This window comes from Cervus elaphus, chromosome 21, assembly GCF_910594005.1.
Source record: "Cervus elaphus chromosome 21, mCerEla1.1, whole genome shotgun sequence".
Lineage (NCBI taxonomy): Eukaryota > Metazoa > Chordata > Mammalia > Artiodactyla > Cervidae > Cervus > Cervus elaphus.
This window is the reverse complement of record NC_057835.1, coordinates 12,906,844-12,924,399: the sequence shown is the minus strand read 5'-3', so window position 1 is coordinate 12,924,399 and position 17,556 is coordinate 12,906,844. Positions and strand designations below refer to the sequence as shown.

General features: G+C 39.7%; 1 protein-coding gene across 1 annotated transcript in view; it reads left to right on the top strand.

Moving 5' to 3' along the window:
- The window catches only part of PHF20L1 (PHD finger protein 20 like 1), a 69,512-nt gene extending 65,767 nt beyond the window's left edge, over positions 1–3,745 (top strand). Inside the window, exons 20-21 of the mRNA XM_043879156.1 lie at positions 416–578; positions 1,928–3,745. Of these exons, the coding sequence (XP_043735091.1) occupies positions 416–578; positions 1,928–2,070 (306 nt within the window). The 3' untranslated portion in view covers positions 2,071–3,745. The remainder of the gene's footprint in view (positions 1–415; positions 579–1,927) is intronic.
- Positions 3,746–17,556: the final 13,811 nt, after the last annotated feature.

Genomic DNA, 17,556 nt, shown 5'->3' with positions numbered 1-17,556 from the left:
ACACTATACTGGCTTCTGCCAGCTTCCTTAGTTTTTTTTCATATTGCTTTTTGCCTTCACCCCACTTAAAACACAGTTTAGATTAATTGAGGAAGGGGTCAGTCTAAATTATCTGGGCTTCCTAGTTACATGTATAACTAGCTCCTTCGTTTCTTCAGCAGGTTTGGTTGGAGGCCTCCTATCCTGTGTAGCACTGGGCTAGGCATTGGGGAGAGACACAGCAGGCATGTCTGCTTTTTTAGGGCCATCAGGTGTAATTTACTTATGTGCTTGTGCTCCCTTTAAGAATATTCTGGGGGTCAGATTGGATTTTAACCTGTCCTCTTGGGTAATGAGGTTTTTAATGTATCTTTCCCTGTGTGACATGACATTACATTTCATCCAGTTCTTTGTTTCTGTTGGTTCTTCGGAGAAGAATCCAGCTGAAAGGAATACAGTATTTGTTTATAATGATAAAAAGAGCACTGAAGACCCGGGAGACTCGCATCTTCAGTGGCAGCTCAATCTCCTTACGCACATAGAGAACGTGCAGAAAGAAGTCACCAGCAGGATGGACCTCATAGAAAAGGAAGTTGACGGTAATTTAAGAAGGATCTGAAACACAGTTGCTGTAGCCTGTAAAGTGTGTTTATTGTGCTTATGAATAACTACATGATGTTCCTTAAAGTCTTTTAAATTATGGGACAAAAACTGCAGACAGTGACCACACTGTTGGAGCTTTATTGCTTCCTTTACATTGTATTTAGCATATCTGCCATTTAGGGTATTTTAGTCTTCAGTCAGTATGACTGGATGGCTGTTTTAGGGATTTTTCTTTTTTAAGATACGTACTTACGAAATACTGCCCATCCGCCCGGCTCAGTGTATACCACATATGGGATATTTATTAGTTTCATTGAACTGTGTTTTCTTTGAAAGTCAGCATAAGGACTTGAAGCATATTTGAAATATTGGGGAAAACATTTTGTTTTCACTTTGGTCAGTTTTCGTTTTTTTTTTTATGTGCAACAACAAAGAACTCCTGCTAGGTTAAGTGGGTAAACCTTTAGTTCACATATACATTTTCAGATGTTTTTCTTCTGTATTTTTTATTTTATCACACAGGAACCCTAAGGAGTGGACAGGGAAAATATTATCCCCGTTTTATAGTTGAGAAAATAGAGTAATTGAGGTTACTCAATTTCCAATCTAGTGCTTTTCCTGTGCTTTTTGACTCCATTTTTAAACTCATAGATTGTATTTCCCACCCCCCCTTATTAGAGTTCCTGCTGCTTTGTTTTTCCCTGTGAAAAGAGGAAATGGAAACCCACTTCAGAACCATCCTCCTTTTGGTTATAAGCTAGCTGTAGAGTTAGTTTAGTTTTAAGTAGATTTTTAAAGAAGGAAAAAATGCAACTTGATGCCATTTCATATTATTATTAATAAAAAGGATAAAATGTAACTAATTGCATTCTGCCTAGATTTCTAGTATGTATCCATTTTTTTTAAGTAGTGGTTCAAGAGGACACTAAGAAGTTGCCCCCTCCTTTCCTTTGTTAAAAAGAACTTATGGACTAAAAAAAAGAAACGGTTAGGGTAGCTGAGTTTCACTTAAAATAGAAATGATTTAAGCCATTAATAGTAATCTTGAGCAGGGATAGGGGACGTTTTTTTCTGCTCTAGAAGCGAGTAAAAGGAGACACTCAAAATGAAGTTACTTTATAAAGGGGAAAATTACCTAAAATAACAACAGGTAAAACAACAGATAAAGGTTACCAAGATGGGCTGAGGGATAGAGGATGCTTAACGGCTCAGAGGTGGCTTGCGGCTTTCTAGAGAAAGGGAAGTGAACTCTTTCTGCGTCACTTTTTCAACCTTCTCATCATACCATTTTCTGACTGTGTTTTCAGTTGCTGTGTAAATGTGCGTGTTCTCTTCTCTCTTTTAGTTCTGGAAAGCTGGCTTGATTTCACAGGGGAGTTGGAGCCACCTGATCCTCTCGCAAGGCTGCCCCAGCTTAAGCGCCACATCAAACAGCTCCTAGCTGACATGGGCAAAGTACAGCAGATAGCCACTCTCTGCTCCGTGTGACAGCAGCGAACACCTGATGCAGAGAATGGGGCTCTGTTCAGTCGACTGGCTTTTGTTATCCACATGGCTGCTACGTGGATAGTTAAAAAGCCTAGTGATGTTTGATCATTTACTGATTTGTGACATCAATAGGATGGCACCTTGGAAAGGAAAGTGAAGAACAACTGTATCAGGGAAGCTAATATTAAAAAGCATTCATGAGCTAGATACAAATGATAATGTGCCATATGCCCAGGATCAGTGGAGGTAGACTAGAATCTATGCTGAGGGAATCAGATTGGCAGGATTTTTGAGTAGTTGCTAATGTGAAACACGAGATACCTGTAGGAAGAAATATGGTGCATTCATATAGTTCTTAGTAGAAAGATCTATGTTTATAAACCAGCATTTGGCCAAAACCAAAATTGTAGAGGAGATTTAAATTGTGGAGAGTTCTGTAAGGTTGTTGTAAGAGCTGACTTCTCTGCAGTTGATCCAGCTGCACTGAAGTCCAGAGTATTTAAACTTTTATGGGATCGTGAAGTATCTCTTAGGTGATGAATGTCCTTAACCAGAAAACTGACAGTAGAAGTCTCGCTTCTGAGGAAAACAGTTGTGGCATCCTTACTTCATTATGAATAGATGTTAAAAACAGTGAAATAATTGGAATCTTTTGCTGGCGTCATAAGCTCATTGTAAAAACAGAGTGGCTTGCAGAACTGTCAGTGTGCCAAATAACGATGCTGCTGGAAAGAGAGGTTTAAATACTGTGGGGGTTCTTTCACCCAAGTCTTACACAATGCCATCAGTCCATCAGAGACGCGTCTGTCCCCTATGCTATATATATAAGATATATAGTCAGAGTTCAGCATTCAGGTTTCAACGTGCAGTTTGACCCTGAGTGTGCTTGATATTTGCCTTCAGAAAAAAAAAAAATGTAAATAACCTCAGCTGGGATGAGGAGTGACAAAAATAACAAAATAATTTGTGGCTGTGGATTTTTTTTTTTTTTTAAACTGCTGGTAGTGGAATACTGGAAAAGCTTCATTTCTGAAGATGAATTTTATTTTTAAAACATACATAAGGCACTCAAAACTTGTAGCTTTGATCACAAATGGACAGATTTCTGAAACCAAAGGCAACTAAGTTGCTGCATTAGCTCTTGCTGGATCTCGGCCGGCCTCCGTCTGCCAGTGCTCTTACGAGCCACGCGCCGCCCCCATGCTCGGGCAGGTGTGTGTTCCGTGTGTATGCGCGTTTGAAACAAACACTCGGCGTACATGTGTACATAATCGACACATATTTATATCTACACATATCTAGTTTTATTACTATAGTCTATAAGAGTTGGTGGTTAACATGAAATGTTACCTTTTAACAGACTGTTTTTAAAAAATTAAAAATGTTATGTATAGGTTTTGAAACTTTTTTAAAAAGGGGGGAGAAAAGACTGTTAAGAGGAGGCTATATGATGACATGTTAACACTTGAATATTTTATGCCTCATCCTGTTTATCAGTTCTAGCAATCTGTATAAATGCATTTTAGAACTGATAGACAGTCAACTTGAATTTATCTTTGATAAGAATACATGCCACTGTACATTCAGATATTATTTAAAACTGCAAACACACTGTTCTATATGTAAGGTACTGTATGTAAAACTCTTTATTAAAACAATTCCACATATCATAAAATTTCAGCTTGCCTTTTTGCGGCCTTATATTTTGACGTAAAGATGATTAAAAGAATGTGCAAAGCAGTAATTAGAAATTTTTATTGCCTTTTGTGATTCTCCAACTTGACACATGTGCCAAAGATCACAGAGATAAAATACAGCCCTATGTATTTACTTATGATGCATTAACGTTGTCAGAAGTCTTACTGAGAAATGAAAAGCTTTAGTAGAGGAGATACAAGGTAGTTATTAAATTTGAATATTAAAAGTAAAAAAAAATAGTGCCTGTATTTCATGTGTGGAGTAAACTTTCTATGTCTCTTTTTCAAGGTTGATACTTTATCTTTTCATTTGTGTTTTAAAATAATGACCCTAACCTTTTCCCTATTATGGTTAAATTCTAGACATTTATCTGTTTTTCAGAATGGAGCAAATAGCAATCTTAACAGGCTGTGAATAGCAGTGTTGCCCAGATTCTTGTCACATGCTCGGGGGACCTTTTGTGCCCAATAACACTCATATTCTCAGCCCCTGATGACCACAGTTAAATTAATGTGCATTTTTTCTTGCAACATCTTAAAATTAGATCACTTTGATAGCTAGCTGACTAGAAGTTTCATTAGTAATTAGAATATTAAATTCTTGCTCTGCCTTAATGCATATGAATTGGGAGTCTGAAGTTTTTGATTTATGTTTTTAAAGTAAATCTGTATTGAATTACTTGTACACACATCTCCATTTATTAGTAATACAGAGTGTATCAACAATTGGTTGAAGCCTTTTAGCAACTATAGGCTGCTGACTCATTCCGTATTTAGGTGAGTGAATTTGTTTTTGAGAAGTCAGTACATTGTGAGAGGTTTCAAGGAGTTGGTTTTCTTTCCACAAAGTCTGTCTTTAAAAAAATGTGAGTATATATATATCTAAATACAAGCAGTAAACTAGGGAGGGTGTTTCTTGGAAAGGTAACTTTTCATTGCCACCCAGACAGAGTAGACAGACATTGTAGGGAGAGATCGTTCTTAGTATGCTGCTGATACGTGCAATTTGTACTTCTTCATACTCGCTGTGTGGTTCTTCTGACTTTCAAACTTAAGAGTAGTGTACACTTTCCTTAAAGGAAATTGATTATTCTCATTATTTAAGGTGAAATCCTTTTTCCCACATTCACCTTATTTCCACTGGCTTACATCCTCTCAGATTCTGTATTTTCAAGATGAAGAACCCCATTTCCCCTCCAGCCAACAGGATTTTCTGCCAGCCTCACTCTCTGCTGTCACGTCTTCTAAGAGCCCTGGGTGGAAACGCACAGCCTCCTCCCCCACCCCGCCCCAGCTCATTCCTTCACTGGTTGTGCTGGTTCCTCAAAGTGCATGGTGTCATCTTCCTTCTGAATCCCACTTAGCAGGACACCATTTTTATAAAATCACATGACGGTAATACTATGGGCTTCTGAAATTTTAATTTTCATTCTGATTGATCAGAATGATGACTGTCAGCCTAGAGGATTAGCACTGAATAATCGCTCTGGGCCAGGTATTGTGCGTGTTAGCTGTAGCATCTGATTAGTTCTTTTGTGGAGAGGCGGAACAGGATCATTTTCAAGCTGAGGAGGAGGAGGACGGAAAGCTGAGGGTTAGAAACATTTAGAGACTTGTCAGGTTCAAGATGCAAACCCAGTTTTGTTCCAGCTTGTGTTCGCCTCACAGGTGTGTCACATATTCTTGTCATTTCTTTTCTGAAATCCTTAGTGACTCCCTATTTCAAACCAAGTTCGATCTGTGTAATCTGGATTTTTTGTACTTTGCCTAATCAGTTCTCAAATTCATTTAAGTATGTAGCCTCACAGTTTCCATAGATGGCTTCAATCTTTTGCCTTCATATTATTTTCCTCTTGTGGAAAATTCTCCTTGTTTGTTGTGTCTCTTCAAATGCAAATAGTCCTTCAGGCTTCAGTTTCTCTTCCTGAGAGAAGCAGTCCATCACTGGGGATGTCTTAATAGTGTCCTTCATTGTACCAAGCTGTGGAGGAACCATGTCAGTGGATAATATATTTCTGTGGTGGAACAGGCAGGAGCTTTGTAGTTCTCAGATTTTTTTGCTCTGGCAGTTTATTAGCAATGACCTTTCTGAACTTTGGTTTTCTTATGTGTTAAAAGGAATAATATCTAGCTTAGAACCTGGTTTTTGAGGGTTTAATGAAGCAAATACAGTAAATAGTAAAGTTGAAAGTTAAATATGGTAGACACATTGAATGTCATCTGTTTGCCAGCCATTAAGTTATATGGTTGAATATTAATGTTAATAGAATCACAGTCTATATGGCCTAATGGAAACATTAAAAAACTATTTTTTCAACAAGGTAAGTGATGTCAGAGAGTACAAAGAACCATGGAGGCAAAAGAAAGAAAAGATCAGTAGACTTGCAGGTGGAGAGGTTTGGGGGAAATAGAATCTATAAGTTAATTAAAATAGGGTGTGTGTGCTCAGTCACTTAGTTGTGTCTTGACTCTTTGCAGCCCCATGGGCTGTAAGGCTCCTTTGTCCATGGAATTCTCCAGGCAAAAATACTGAAGGGGTTTGCCATTTTCTACTCCCAGGGATCTTCCCAACTTAGGGATCAAACCCACATCTCTTGCTTCTCCTGTATTGGCAGGCAGATTCTTTACCACTACTGCCACCTGGGAAACCTTCAATTAAAACAGTCGTTTTTGAATGTTTTTTGACTGTGACCTCTCCATAGGAATTTTGAAAAATTGTCATTTGTTTCTGGTACCTGTTGTCTTTGGGTAACCCTGAAAGTAGATCCAGAGACAAGACTGGAGTGTACTTAGTCAGCTAAGGAATTGTACTTAGATCATCTGAGGAAGTTTGGAGTGAGGAAGAGAGAAAAGGAGGGAAGAGGAAGGAAAAAGCCCAAGTAAATAAGCACAATTGGGGACACTGCTGTGGGCAGTGGGGCTCTGAGTCTGCCATTTGAAATTGCTCATCATAAATTTAAACAGTTGCAGAGTGTGGTCTCTAATTTGTAAATATTGGGCAATTAAGATCAACCTCTTATCAATGTTGGAATAGAATCAATACTGTTTTGTTAGTTACCAACATCTGTTTTAAAAGTACACAAGCAAGCTCTTCTTTAACATTTGGAAAATTTTCAGTTTTTATATTCTATTTTTTGCCTTTGTATTTTACTTCCTAGTAGAATGTTGTCTTCTTTTATACTTACAAGTCTTTATCATACTTTTGTCCATACACACAGAATTGCAATTTAAAATTGTATTTATAGACTTCTTAGAGTATCAAAATACTTGGTGAACTAATCACTAATATCACTGAATATAAAATAGAGAAATCTACAATTATAGTTGAAGATTTCAGCCCTCCTTTAACACTAATTGATGGAACAAGTAGCCAGAATATCAGGACAGGAGACTGGAACAAAAATGAATACTCAACCTAATTGACGCTGAGAGGACATTCCACCCAACAACATGAGAATATGAATTTCCTTTTTAATACACATGGAACATGCAAAGAGATGGACTACATGCTAGGCTATAAAATAGGTCTCAATTCGTTTAAAATTGAAATGTATAACATGTTCTCCAACAATAATGAAATTAAACTGGAAACTGGTATTAGATACCTGAAAAAACTCCAAAGTGTTAAGAAATTATCAACATACTTGTAAACAATCCATGACTCAAAAAAGTTATGTTAAATTAGAAAATGACTGAATGAAAAGGAAAACATATAATGTTAAAATTTGTGGGATGCAGCTTGATATTAGAGGGAAATTTACCATTTTAAATGATTATAATAAAAAGCAAGGTGCAGATTTTAACTTACTGTGGTGATCATTTTGCAATATATGCAAATTTTGAATCGTACTCTTTAATGTCAATTATACCTCAGGTTTTTAAAAAGCTAGAAATTTTAGGTAAGGTACAAAATCATTGGTTTAAGATTTAAAAAATGAGAAAGCAGTTTAAAACCAAAATAAATGGAAATAAATGTGTGAAATCTATGAAGTATCAAATGGACACACAAAAGGGAAGTATCAATATAAACAAAAAAGCTGATTCTTTGCATGGAAAATAAAACCAGTTGACTCCTACATAGACTGAAAATTAGAATGGAAGAGGGAACATTACAACATATCAAACATAAAATTTTTTTAAAGGGATATAGTGAAAAAAAACTAATAAATTTAACAGCTTACAATGAAACAAAAAATTCCTCAAAGATACAAGTTAGCAAATCGACTTAAATACATTGAATTTGTAATTGAAAATGTTCCTTCAAAATTCCAGGCCTAAATGTGAATTATATCAAACATTTAAGGAATAATTCTTGATTTTACACAAGCACTGAAAAAATAAGAAAGAAACACGTATTTTTCGAGACCAACTTTAACCTCATGCCAGAACCAGAAAAAAACACTACAAGGAAAGGAAATTACAGAGTAACACATGTCTAGAATATAGACACAGTCCTCAACAAAATAATTACATGAATACAGTGATATACAGGAACTATAATATATCAAGATCAAGTTGGGTACTCCACAGGAATACAGAGGTGGTTTAAAGTCAATGAATTATGTTAATTCACTAAACTTAAGGGTTTTCATAAATTTCAGTGTCCATTCATGATCAAAAACTACTAGAACAAGAATTTGCATAACAATATAGAGCATCTATCAGGAGACAAACCTCATAATGGTAAAGGAATACTTTCTGTAAGGAACAGAGCCAGAATATCCACCCTCACTGTTATTATCCAACATTAATGTATAGGTCCTGCTAGTGCAATAGGGCACTGGGCAATAAAGGAGGAAAAATAAAAGGCATAGTACTTAGGAAGATAAAACATTTGCAGGTGACATATACTTGGAAAAGCGTAAGGAACCTACCAAAAATGCCACTAGAATTAAGATTTCTTTACATTAGCAAGGTGCTGTTGGAGATTAGGATTTTCTTAAATGCAATTTTTGATAGCATCAAAGAAAAAACTTGACAGTGAATCTGAAAACATACGCAGAACCTGTGCACAGAGAACTACAAAACAATGCCTAGAATAAAGATGGGGTAAATAGAAATACTAAGAACATGGATTGGAAGACACCATACTGTTAAAATGTCAGTTCTCCCGAAACAGATTAATAGAATGCAATCCCATGTGAAATCCCAGCAGACTTTTTGAAGCAGAAATTAGCAAACAGATTCAAATTTTATATGGAAATGTGAAGGAACGAGAATACCCTGAGAAATTTTGAAAGAGAAGAACTCAAGTTGAAGGGCATGCAGTTTCTGATTTGGAGGTTATTAAGCTGTAGTGGCCAGGACAGTGTAGATGTAGCATAAAGACAGAGATGTAGGTTGGTAGTACGGAAGAGGGAACCTCGAAACAGACCTGAAAATACGGCCAACCGAATGAAGGATGCGCAGCCTTCCTCGTCAGCGTTTGGTGTTTGCCAATGTTTTGCATGTTAGCTAGTTTAATAGGTGTGCAGTGACACTTCATTTTAATTTGCATGTGGGTATCCAGTTGTTCCAGTGCCCTTTGTTGAAAATATTATTTTCCCTTTGAATTAACCTATGTCCCTTTGTCAAAAATCAATTGACCATAATTACATAGGTTTATGGCCACACTGTATTCTTTTCTCATTGATCTAGATGTCTGTCCTTAGTCAAATGTTACACTATCTTGATTACTGTAGCTTTAAGGTTTAGAATCAATTAGGTGTAATTCCTTTAATTATATTCTTTTTTCTTGTCTGTTTTTTGCCAAATCTAGTGGGGATTTTTTTCTTTTTGTTTTTTTTTTTTTTTGCATTCCTATAAACGTTCTAGGATCAGGTTTGTTCAGTTCAGTCACTCAGTCGTGTCTGCCTCTTTGCGACCCCTTGGACTGGAGCACGCCAGGCCTCCCTGTCCATCACCAACTCCCGGAGCTTGCTCAGACTCATGTCCATCAAGTCAGTGATGCCATCCAACCATCTCATCCTCTGTCATCCCCTTCTCAGATTTGTTACTTTCTTTTAAAAGCCTGCTGGACTTTTGACAGGAATTGCACTGAATCTACAGATAAGTTACCATCTTAACACTATTGAGTCTTTTGATCAAGAGCATGGTGTGTTTCTCCATTTGTTTAGCATTTCTGTATATTTTTTTCCCTAGCAATATTTTGTAGTTTTCAGTGTTCAGATTTTGCACTTATTTTGTTAAATTTATTTCTGAGTATCTTATTCTTTCTGATGATATTGTAAATGGAATTGTTTTCTCAATTTTGTTTTCAGATGTTTAATTACTAGAATATAAATAAAATTGATTTTTAAAAAATATCTTGTATCTAATGACATTGTTAAACTCACTTATTAATCCTAGAATTTTTGAATATTTCCAAATATTTTCTAGGGAGGAAACTAAGGAGACCTTATAGGTAAATGAAATGTAAGATCCTGGATTGGATCCTGGAACAGGAAAAAAAAAAGTTACTGGTGGAAAAGCTGGTGGAAGCCTGTAAAAGTCTGTAGTTTCGTTAATAGTATTGTATTGATAGTTTCTCAGTTTGGGTAATTATGATATGGTTATGTAAGATGTTAATATTAGGTGAAATTGGTTAAAGAGTATTGGGAACTCTGTACTACTATTTCAACTTTGGAACAAGTTGACAAATTATTTCAAAATGAAAAAAATAATGAAACAATGTAAACTGTGGACTTTAGTTAAAAATAATGTATAAATATTGTTTCATTAATTGTTACAACTGTACCACACTAATGCAAGATGTTAGTACTAGCAGAAACTGGAGAAAGAGGGTATATGGGAATTTTCTGTACTATATGCTCAATTTTTCTGTAAATATAAAACTGTAAAGTATATAATTAAGTTATAAGAGAAAGGAATGTAAGGGGATAATTATACTATGCTGTCTTTTTAGTTTGAGAAAGAGAAGAATTCAGTAAAATTATGATAACCCTACAGACAATTTACTTTGGTTCTTGAAACACTCTGTCTCTAGGAGTCAGTCTTGCCCAGGAAATCAAGGAGAAAATGCCTTCATTAGAAAAGCATTCTTCTTTCTTACAGTCATTGTGGGAGCATTGTAAGATTGAAAACAAACTTCAGAGATAGAAGAATAAGAGAGTGTTGCTTGGGAGAAAGCCTGAAATCTTAGATGGGAGACTGGCCAGATTCCAATTAGAAAATGGGGCTTGGAAGGCCACTGTAGGCTGATAGGAGTGAGTGATGGTGTTGCATGGGTGATAAAATTGTCTTAAAAAGAGACACTAGAACAACCAGACATAAGTTAATAGAGAGGACTAGGCCAGGCTGCACAGTCAGATCTCAGCTCTTTTTTGTTGGAAATTCTCCAAAGACAGACAGGTCTAGGATCAGTGGACTATTTTGAGAAGCTCTATCTCAGAGTCACAAATGGAAGGCTCATAGAGAGGAGGGACCATCTCTTTATAGGGAAACAGATAATTTTTTTGCCATCCCCAAAATGTCTCTCTGGCAATGTGGATTATCTTGAGTTGAAAATAATCAAGGCCCAAAAGACTCAGGAGAAGACTGATCTTCCTCATAGCTATCTGAAAGGATTTAGGTAGAGGGCTTGCCCCAGAATAGAGCTGTCACTGCAGATATCTGCAGAGAACATGGGCAGCATCTGGTGGGGAAAACTCATCAGGGCCTAGAGATCAGAGTCCACCCTCAGTTCAGTTCAGTCGCTCAGTCGTGTCCGACTCTGCGACCCCATGAACCGCAGCATGCCAGGCCTCCCTGTCCATCACCAGCTCCCGGAGTCCACCCAAATCCATGTCCATTGAGTCGGTGATGCCATCCAACCATCTCATCCTCTGTTGTCCCCTTCTCTTCCTGCCCTCAATCTTTCTCAGCATCAGGGTCTTTTCCAATGAGTTAGCTCTTTGCATCAGGTGGCCAAAGTATTGGAGTTTCAGCTTCAACATCAGTCCTTCCAATGAACACCCAGGAATTTCTTTAGGATGGACTGGTTGGATCTCCTTGCAGTCCAAGGGACTCTCAAGAGTCTTCTCCAACACCACAGTTCAAAAGAATCAATTCTTCAGCGCTCATCTTTCCTTATAGTCCAACTGAAAAACTGTAGCCTTGACTAGACGGACCTTTGTCGGCAGAGTAATGTCTCTGCTTTTTAATATACTGTCTAGGTGGGTCATAACTTTCCCTCCAAGGAGTAAGCATCTTTTAATTTCATGGCTGCAATCACCATCTGCAGTGATTTTGGAGCCCAGAAAAAAAAAAGTCAGCCACTGTTTCCACTGTTTCCCCATCTATTTCCCATGAAGTGATGGGACCAGATGCCATGATCTTACTTTTCTGAATGTTGAGCTGTAAGCCAACTTTTTCACTCTCCTCTTTCACTTTCATCAAGAGACTCTTTAGTTCTTCACTTTCTGCCATAAGGATGGTGTCATCTGCATATCTGAGGTTATTGATATTTCTCCCGGCATTCTTGATTCCAGCTTGTGCTTCCTCCAGCCCAGTGTTTCTCATGATGTACTCTGCATATAAGTTAAATAAGCAGGGTGACAATATACAGCCTTGATGTACTCCTTTTTCTATTTGGAACCAGTCTGTTGTTCCATGTCCAGTTCTAACTGTTGCTTCCTGACTGCATACAGATTTCTCAAGAGGCAGGTCAGGTGGTCTGGTATTCCCATCTCTTTCAGAATTTTCCACAGTTTATTGTGATCCACACAGTTAAAGGCTTTGGCATAGTCAGTAAAGCAGAAATAGATGTTTTTCTGGAACTCTCTTGCTTTTTTGATGATCAAGCAGATGTTGGCAATTTGGTTTCTGGTTCCTCTGCCTTTTCTAAAACCAGCTTGAACATCTGGAAGTTCATGGTTCACGTATTGCTGAAGCCTGGCTTGGAGAATTTTAAGCATTACTTTACTAGCATGTGAGATGAGTGCAATTGTGCAGTAGTTTGAACATTCTTTGGCATTGCCTTTCTTTGGGATTGGAATGAAAACTGACCTTTTCCAGTCCTGTGGCCACTGCTGAGTTTTCCAAATTTGCTGGCATATTGAGTGTTTCACAGCATCATCTTTCAGGATTTGAAATAGTTCAACTGGAATTCCATCACCTCCACTAGCTTTGTTCATAGTGATATTTCCTAAGGCCCACTTGACTTCACATTCCAGGATGTCTGGCTCTAGGTGAGTGATCACACCATTGCAATTATCTGGGTCGTGAAGATCTTTTTGTACAGTTCTTCTGTGTATTTTTGCCACCTCTTCTTAATATCTTCTGCTTCTGTTAGGTCTATACCATTTCAGTCCTTTATTGAACCTATCTTTGCATGAAATATTCCCTTGGTATCTCTAATTTTCTTGAAGAGATCTCTAGTCTTTTCCCTTCTATTGTTTTCCTCTATTTCTTTGCATTGATCACTGAGGAAGGCTTTCTTATTTCTCCTTGCTCTTTTTTGGAACTCTGCATTCAGATGGGAATATCTTTCCTTTTCTCCTTTGCTTTTCGCTTCCCTTCTTTTCACAGCTATTTGTAAGGCCTCCTCAGACAGCCATGTTGCTTTTTTGCATTTCTTTTCTTGGGGATGGTCTTGATTCCTGTCTCCTGTACAGTGTCATGAACCTCCGTCTGTAGTTCATCAGTCCACTCTGGGACTCAATAAATCATCCTGGCCCAGCAAGCATTTGTTTACCAAACATTTGCTTTTCCATCTCCATGCCAATTGCTTTCCTCGCCTTCGAATTCCCAAATCACTACCCCCAATATCCTTGTTTCTCTGTTGCTGAAGATAGTATTTAAGTTGAGGATTTGGGCCATTTGGGCCTGTTATTCAGTTCTCATAGGTCTCTCCAATGTACAAGTGTTACTGAACTTTTGGTTTGCCCCTGTTCATTTGTCTCATGTTGACCTAATTCTTAGACTAGCCGGGAGAACCCAGGAGAGTATAGGAAAATGTCTTCTCTCTAACACCTTGAATGAGCCACTGTGTGCGATGCTCATAGAAAATCTAGACAAATGTGGGAAGATTAGACCATGAAGATCAGCACAGAATACTCCAGGTAATTTCAGGGAGTTTCAAAGTTAGGCAGCCACCTTTACGCAGAAGTGGAGGCGCAAATACTACTTCTGCCCTGAGGAATGTGCCTGAGAAATTTATCGAATGATGCCTCTTAAAGTAAGGCACAGGCTTCCCACATGGGTCAGTGGTAAAGAACCCGCCTGCCAATGCAGGAGACGAGGGTTCTATCCCTGGGTTGGGAAGATCCCCTGGAGGAGGAAATGGCAACCCACTCCAGTACTCTTGCCTGGAAAATCCCATGGACAGAGAAGCCTGGGGGGGCCACAGTCCATGGGGTCGCAAAGAGTCGGACAGGACTGAGGGCACTTATGTGCTCACACACACAAACACACACACACACAAAGTAAGGCACACAGACAAGAAACCTACTGGGAGAAGCCAGGCAAAACAAGATAGCATCCATGACTGGTTTCTTGACTGGTTGGGAGAATGCCTTGACTGTGACAGAAGTGGCAGCAGACAAGATTGGTCGGAATAACTGATGCTCTGGCAGTCCTAGAGTTTCCTGATTTTATTTCTTCCAATCTAAGAGACCCAAAAGGACAAAACCTAGAGACACATTTGTTAAATATATGCATTTTCAGTTAGGAAAGCAGCGCAAGAGAGAAAGACTTAAATCTAGCAAATGATACTAGTCCAAAATGAATCAGAGAAGAAAAACGAATGATTTAAGAAGCTATTCAAAGTGTTAGAAAATTGTCTGAGCCTTCCTAAAAGTAAAAGGGGAACCACCATGGAAATTAAAATGTCAGCATTATATTCCTCTACTGTGGAAAATAATAAAACAAAACATGTATTGCTCGAAACACAGAGAGTCAAAAGTGAGGAAGAGCAGTGCTTCAGGAGCGTCAGGGTCTGGTTGTGAACAAAGCAGAACAAAGAGCGTTGCTCACCACCCAGTTCCACGAGGATTAATTTGTCAGCCACTGTGGTCAGTGCGGAAAGTTCAGGGTGAAGAACGGATGAGCCACTCTGTGCTTTGGGAAAACAGCCCCTCAGATATATCTCAGGCAGATTTTTTTTTTTTACTGAACTCAGATTCTTGCATCTTCCCATACATTGAAAAGCACTAAATTATTAACTCAAAGTATCTGTTCTTTGTGACTAGCAGTGATCTTTAACCAAGATGTATGCCCAAATGCATGGATCCCCTAGCCAGAAAGCACTTAGAAGCTGGTTTCTCCCCTACGCCCTCAAAGGCTGTCTCCCAGGCTATAGTCCTCAGTAAGTGAAGCTGCTCGGTCGGTCGTGTGCAACTCTTTGCAACACTATGGACTGTACCAGGCTCCTCCGTCCATGGGATCCTCCAGGCAAGAATACGGGAGTGGGTTGCTATTCCCTTCTCCAGGGGATCTTCCCGACCCAGGGACTGAACCCGGGTTTCCTCCATTGCAGGCAGATTCTTTACCATCTGAGCCACCAGGGAAGCCCCTATAGTCCTCAGTAAGGTTCTTGAATAAAACAAACTCACAACTCTTACATTATGCAACTTTCTTTCAGTTGACATGGTCCCACCACTTCCCCAGTGCCATCAACTGTAGATACAATGACTTGGGATGATTCTTCAGCTAAAAAAAAAAAAATGGAGATGAGGAGGAAATATTTATAAGGCTAAGGTTTAAGGGCACCCTCTCAAAATTCTGGGCTTTCCTGGTGGTTCAGATGGTAAAGAATACACCTGTAATGCGGGAGACCTGGATTTGATTCCTGGGTTGGGAAGATCCCTGGAGAAGGGAAAGGCTACCCATTCCAGTATTCTGGCCTGGAAAATTCCATCGACAGAGGAGCCTGGCGGGCTACAGTCCATGGGGTCACAAGGAGTCAGATATGACTGAGCGACTTTCACTTTCCTAAAATTCCAGGACAGTGGTCACTGTGGGCTATGAATGACTGCCCACCCAAGCTAGCAGATGGGGTTTCGCCAGGTGCACCTACCTTCAGCGTAGCAAATTAGACTCAAAGAGGAAGTAGAAGTTAAGAGATTTAAAATATGTTGAAGGGAAACAAATGCTCCTTAGATGAGGCCAATGTCTGGGGTTGCTGCCACTGGAAATTTCTCATTTTTACAAGAAAAATAACATTGGGTGCTTACTGTGGGCCAGGCCCTGTGCTATGCGTCTTATGTTTATGTATTTAGCAATCACATCATCCTATAAACTTGGGCACTGATAACATTACAACTTCATAGATGAGAAATTGGAGCATGGAGAAATTGAGTAGCTTGTCCAAGGTCAAGCCCTTGGTACTCTTGGGAGGATCTCATTGAGGTGGGCTACTTTGATGGAGATCTTTGGGTGTGGGCATTTAGGCTCCCCTGTGGGTCAATGCTGATGCCACCCTAGCTGGGAGGGTTGGCATCCTTATTATTGCTGGTTGGGGGCGAGTGGAAGTTCAGGCTGCCCGCTTGGTCTCCACTGACCCCACAGGGAGAAGGGACTCATGAGAGCCCAGCTGGGGTGAAAATTCTGGCTTCTCACATGGCCTTTCAGTCACCATCCTGGCTTGGAGAGACTCCTTAGCTTGGTAAGAATGGAATTCTTAGCTCCCTAGCTGGCTTTTGTTGGGCTGGAGTGGAACCACAGGTTCTTTTGTTTTTTTTTCTGTGAGGTTTGCAAGAATAGAACAATTATTGTCTAAAAATCTTCTGTCTTGCAGACTGCCCATCCCTGGACCTTTGGCTCAAAAAGGCTTTTCTTGGGACTTTTCTGGGGTCTGTGCTTCTTGGCATTTCTAGTTGGTGGTTTCTCTACCACGAGTATGAGATGTGTGAGGCAAGACAACATTCAGGGAACTTAACTACCACGCTGTTTCTCTTGTTCTGAGGTTGCTTGATGACTGTCTTCTTATCCATCTCTTAGTGTCTTCTTCTGTTTGTGTTACATATAATATCGAGGAGCTCTAAATGTATTTAGCTGGAGGAATAGGGGGAAATTGTGTCTATTTCATCTTCCGGAAGCAGAAGTCAAGTTCCAGGACTTTTGATTATTGCTTTGGCTACCTGGGCGAAAGAGGAACGTGGCTTTGAGTCACTGGTTCTGTGGCAGACGAGAGTAGTTGTCCAAAGCCATGGCAGGGGACCCAGTAACATGGCAGCAAGCGGGATTTCAGGAGAGATGGCTGGTAAGCGCTTCTCTGTGGAGCCAGAAACTGTGGCATCTGATGTTTGCTTTGAAGCAATTTCCTCCCCTGGATTCCAGGATTCTCCCTTTGCCCCCAGTGTTTGTGTATGCATGCTCACTTGCCCCGCTGTGTCCGACTCTGCGACTCCATGGACTGTAGCCCGCCATGCTCCTCTGTCCATGGGATTCTCCAGGCAAGAGTACTGGAGTGGGTTGCCATTTCCTCCTCCAGGGGATCTTCCCGACCTGGGGATCAAACCCCTGTCTCCTGTGTCTCCTGCCTTGCTGGTGATTCTTTACTGGCTGGGCCATTGGGGTTATTATACACAGCCCCCTAGTCTTCGAGAATGAAGGAGATGAACGAGAAGGCACTGTGATTGAACTAGGATCCAGGAAGGAGGGGGAGGTGACAGGGCCAGTGAAGAGCCTGCAGAGAGGATGGAGGCCCGAGCCAGGAGCGGGCTCGATGCCAGACCAGGCAGTCGGCGCCTAGAGTTTCCATAGTGCATCCTCCTGGCTCATGGGGCATCAAATGAGAGCGCTGGCAGGAGCTGAGTCATTGTGAGAAAGAGGATTTCACGGTGCGGAGGCAGCGCCCTGGCGTGGCTCT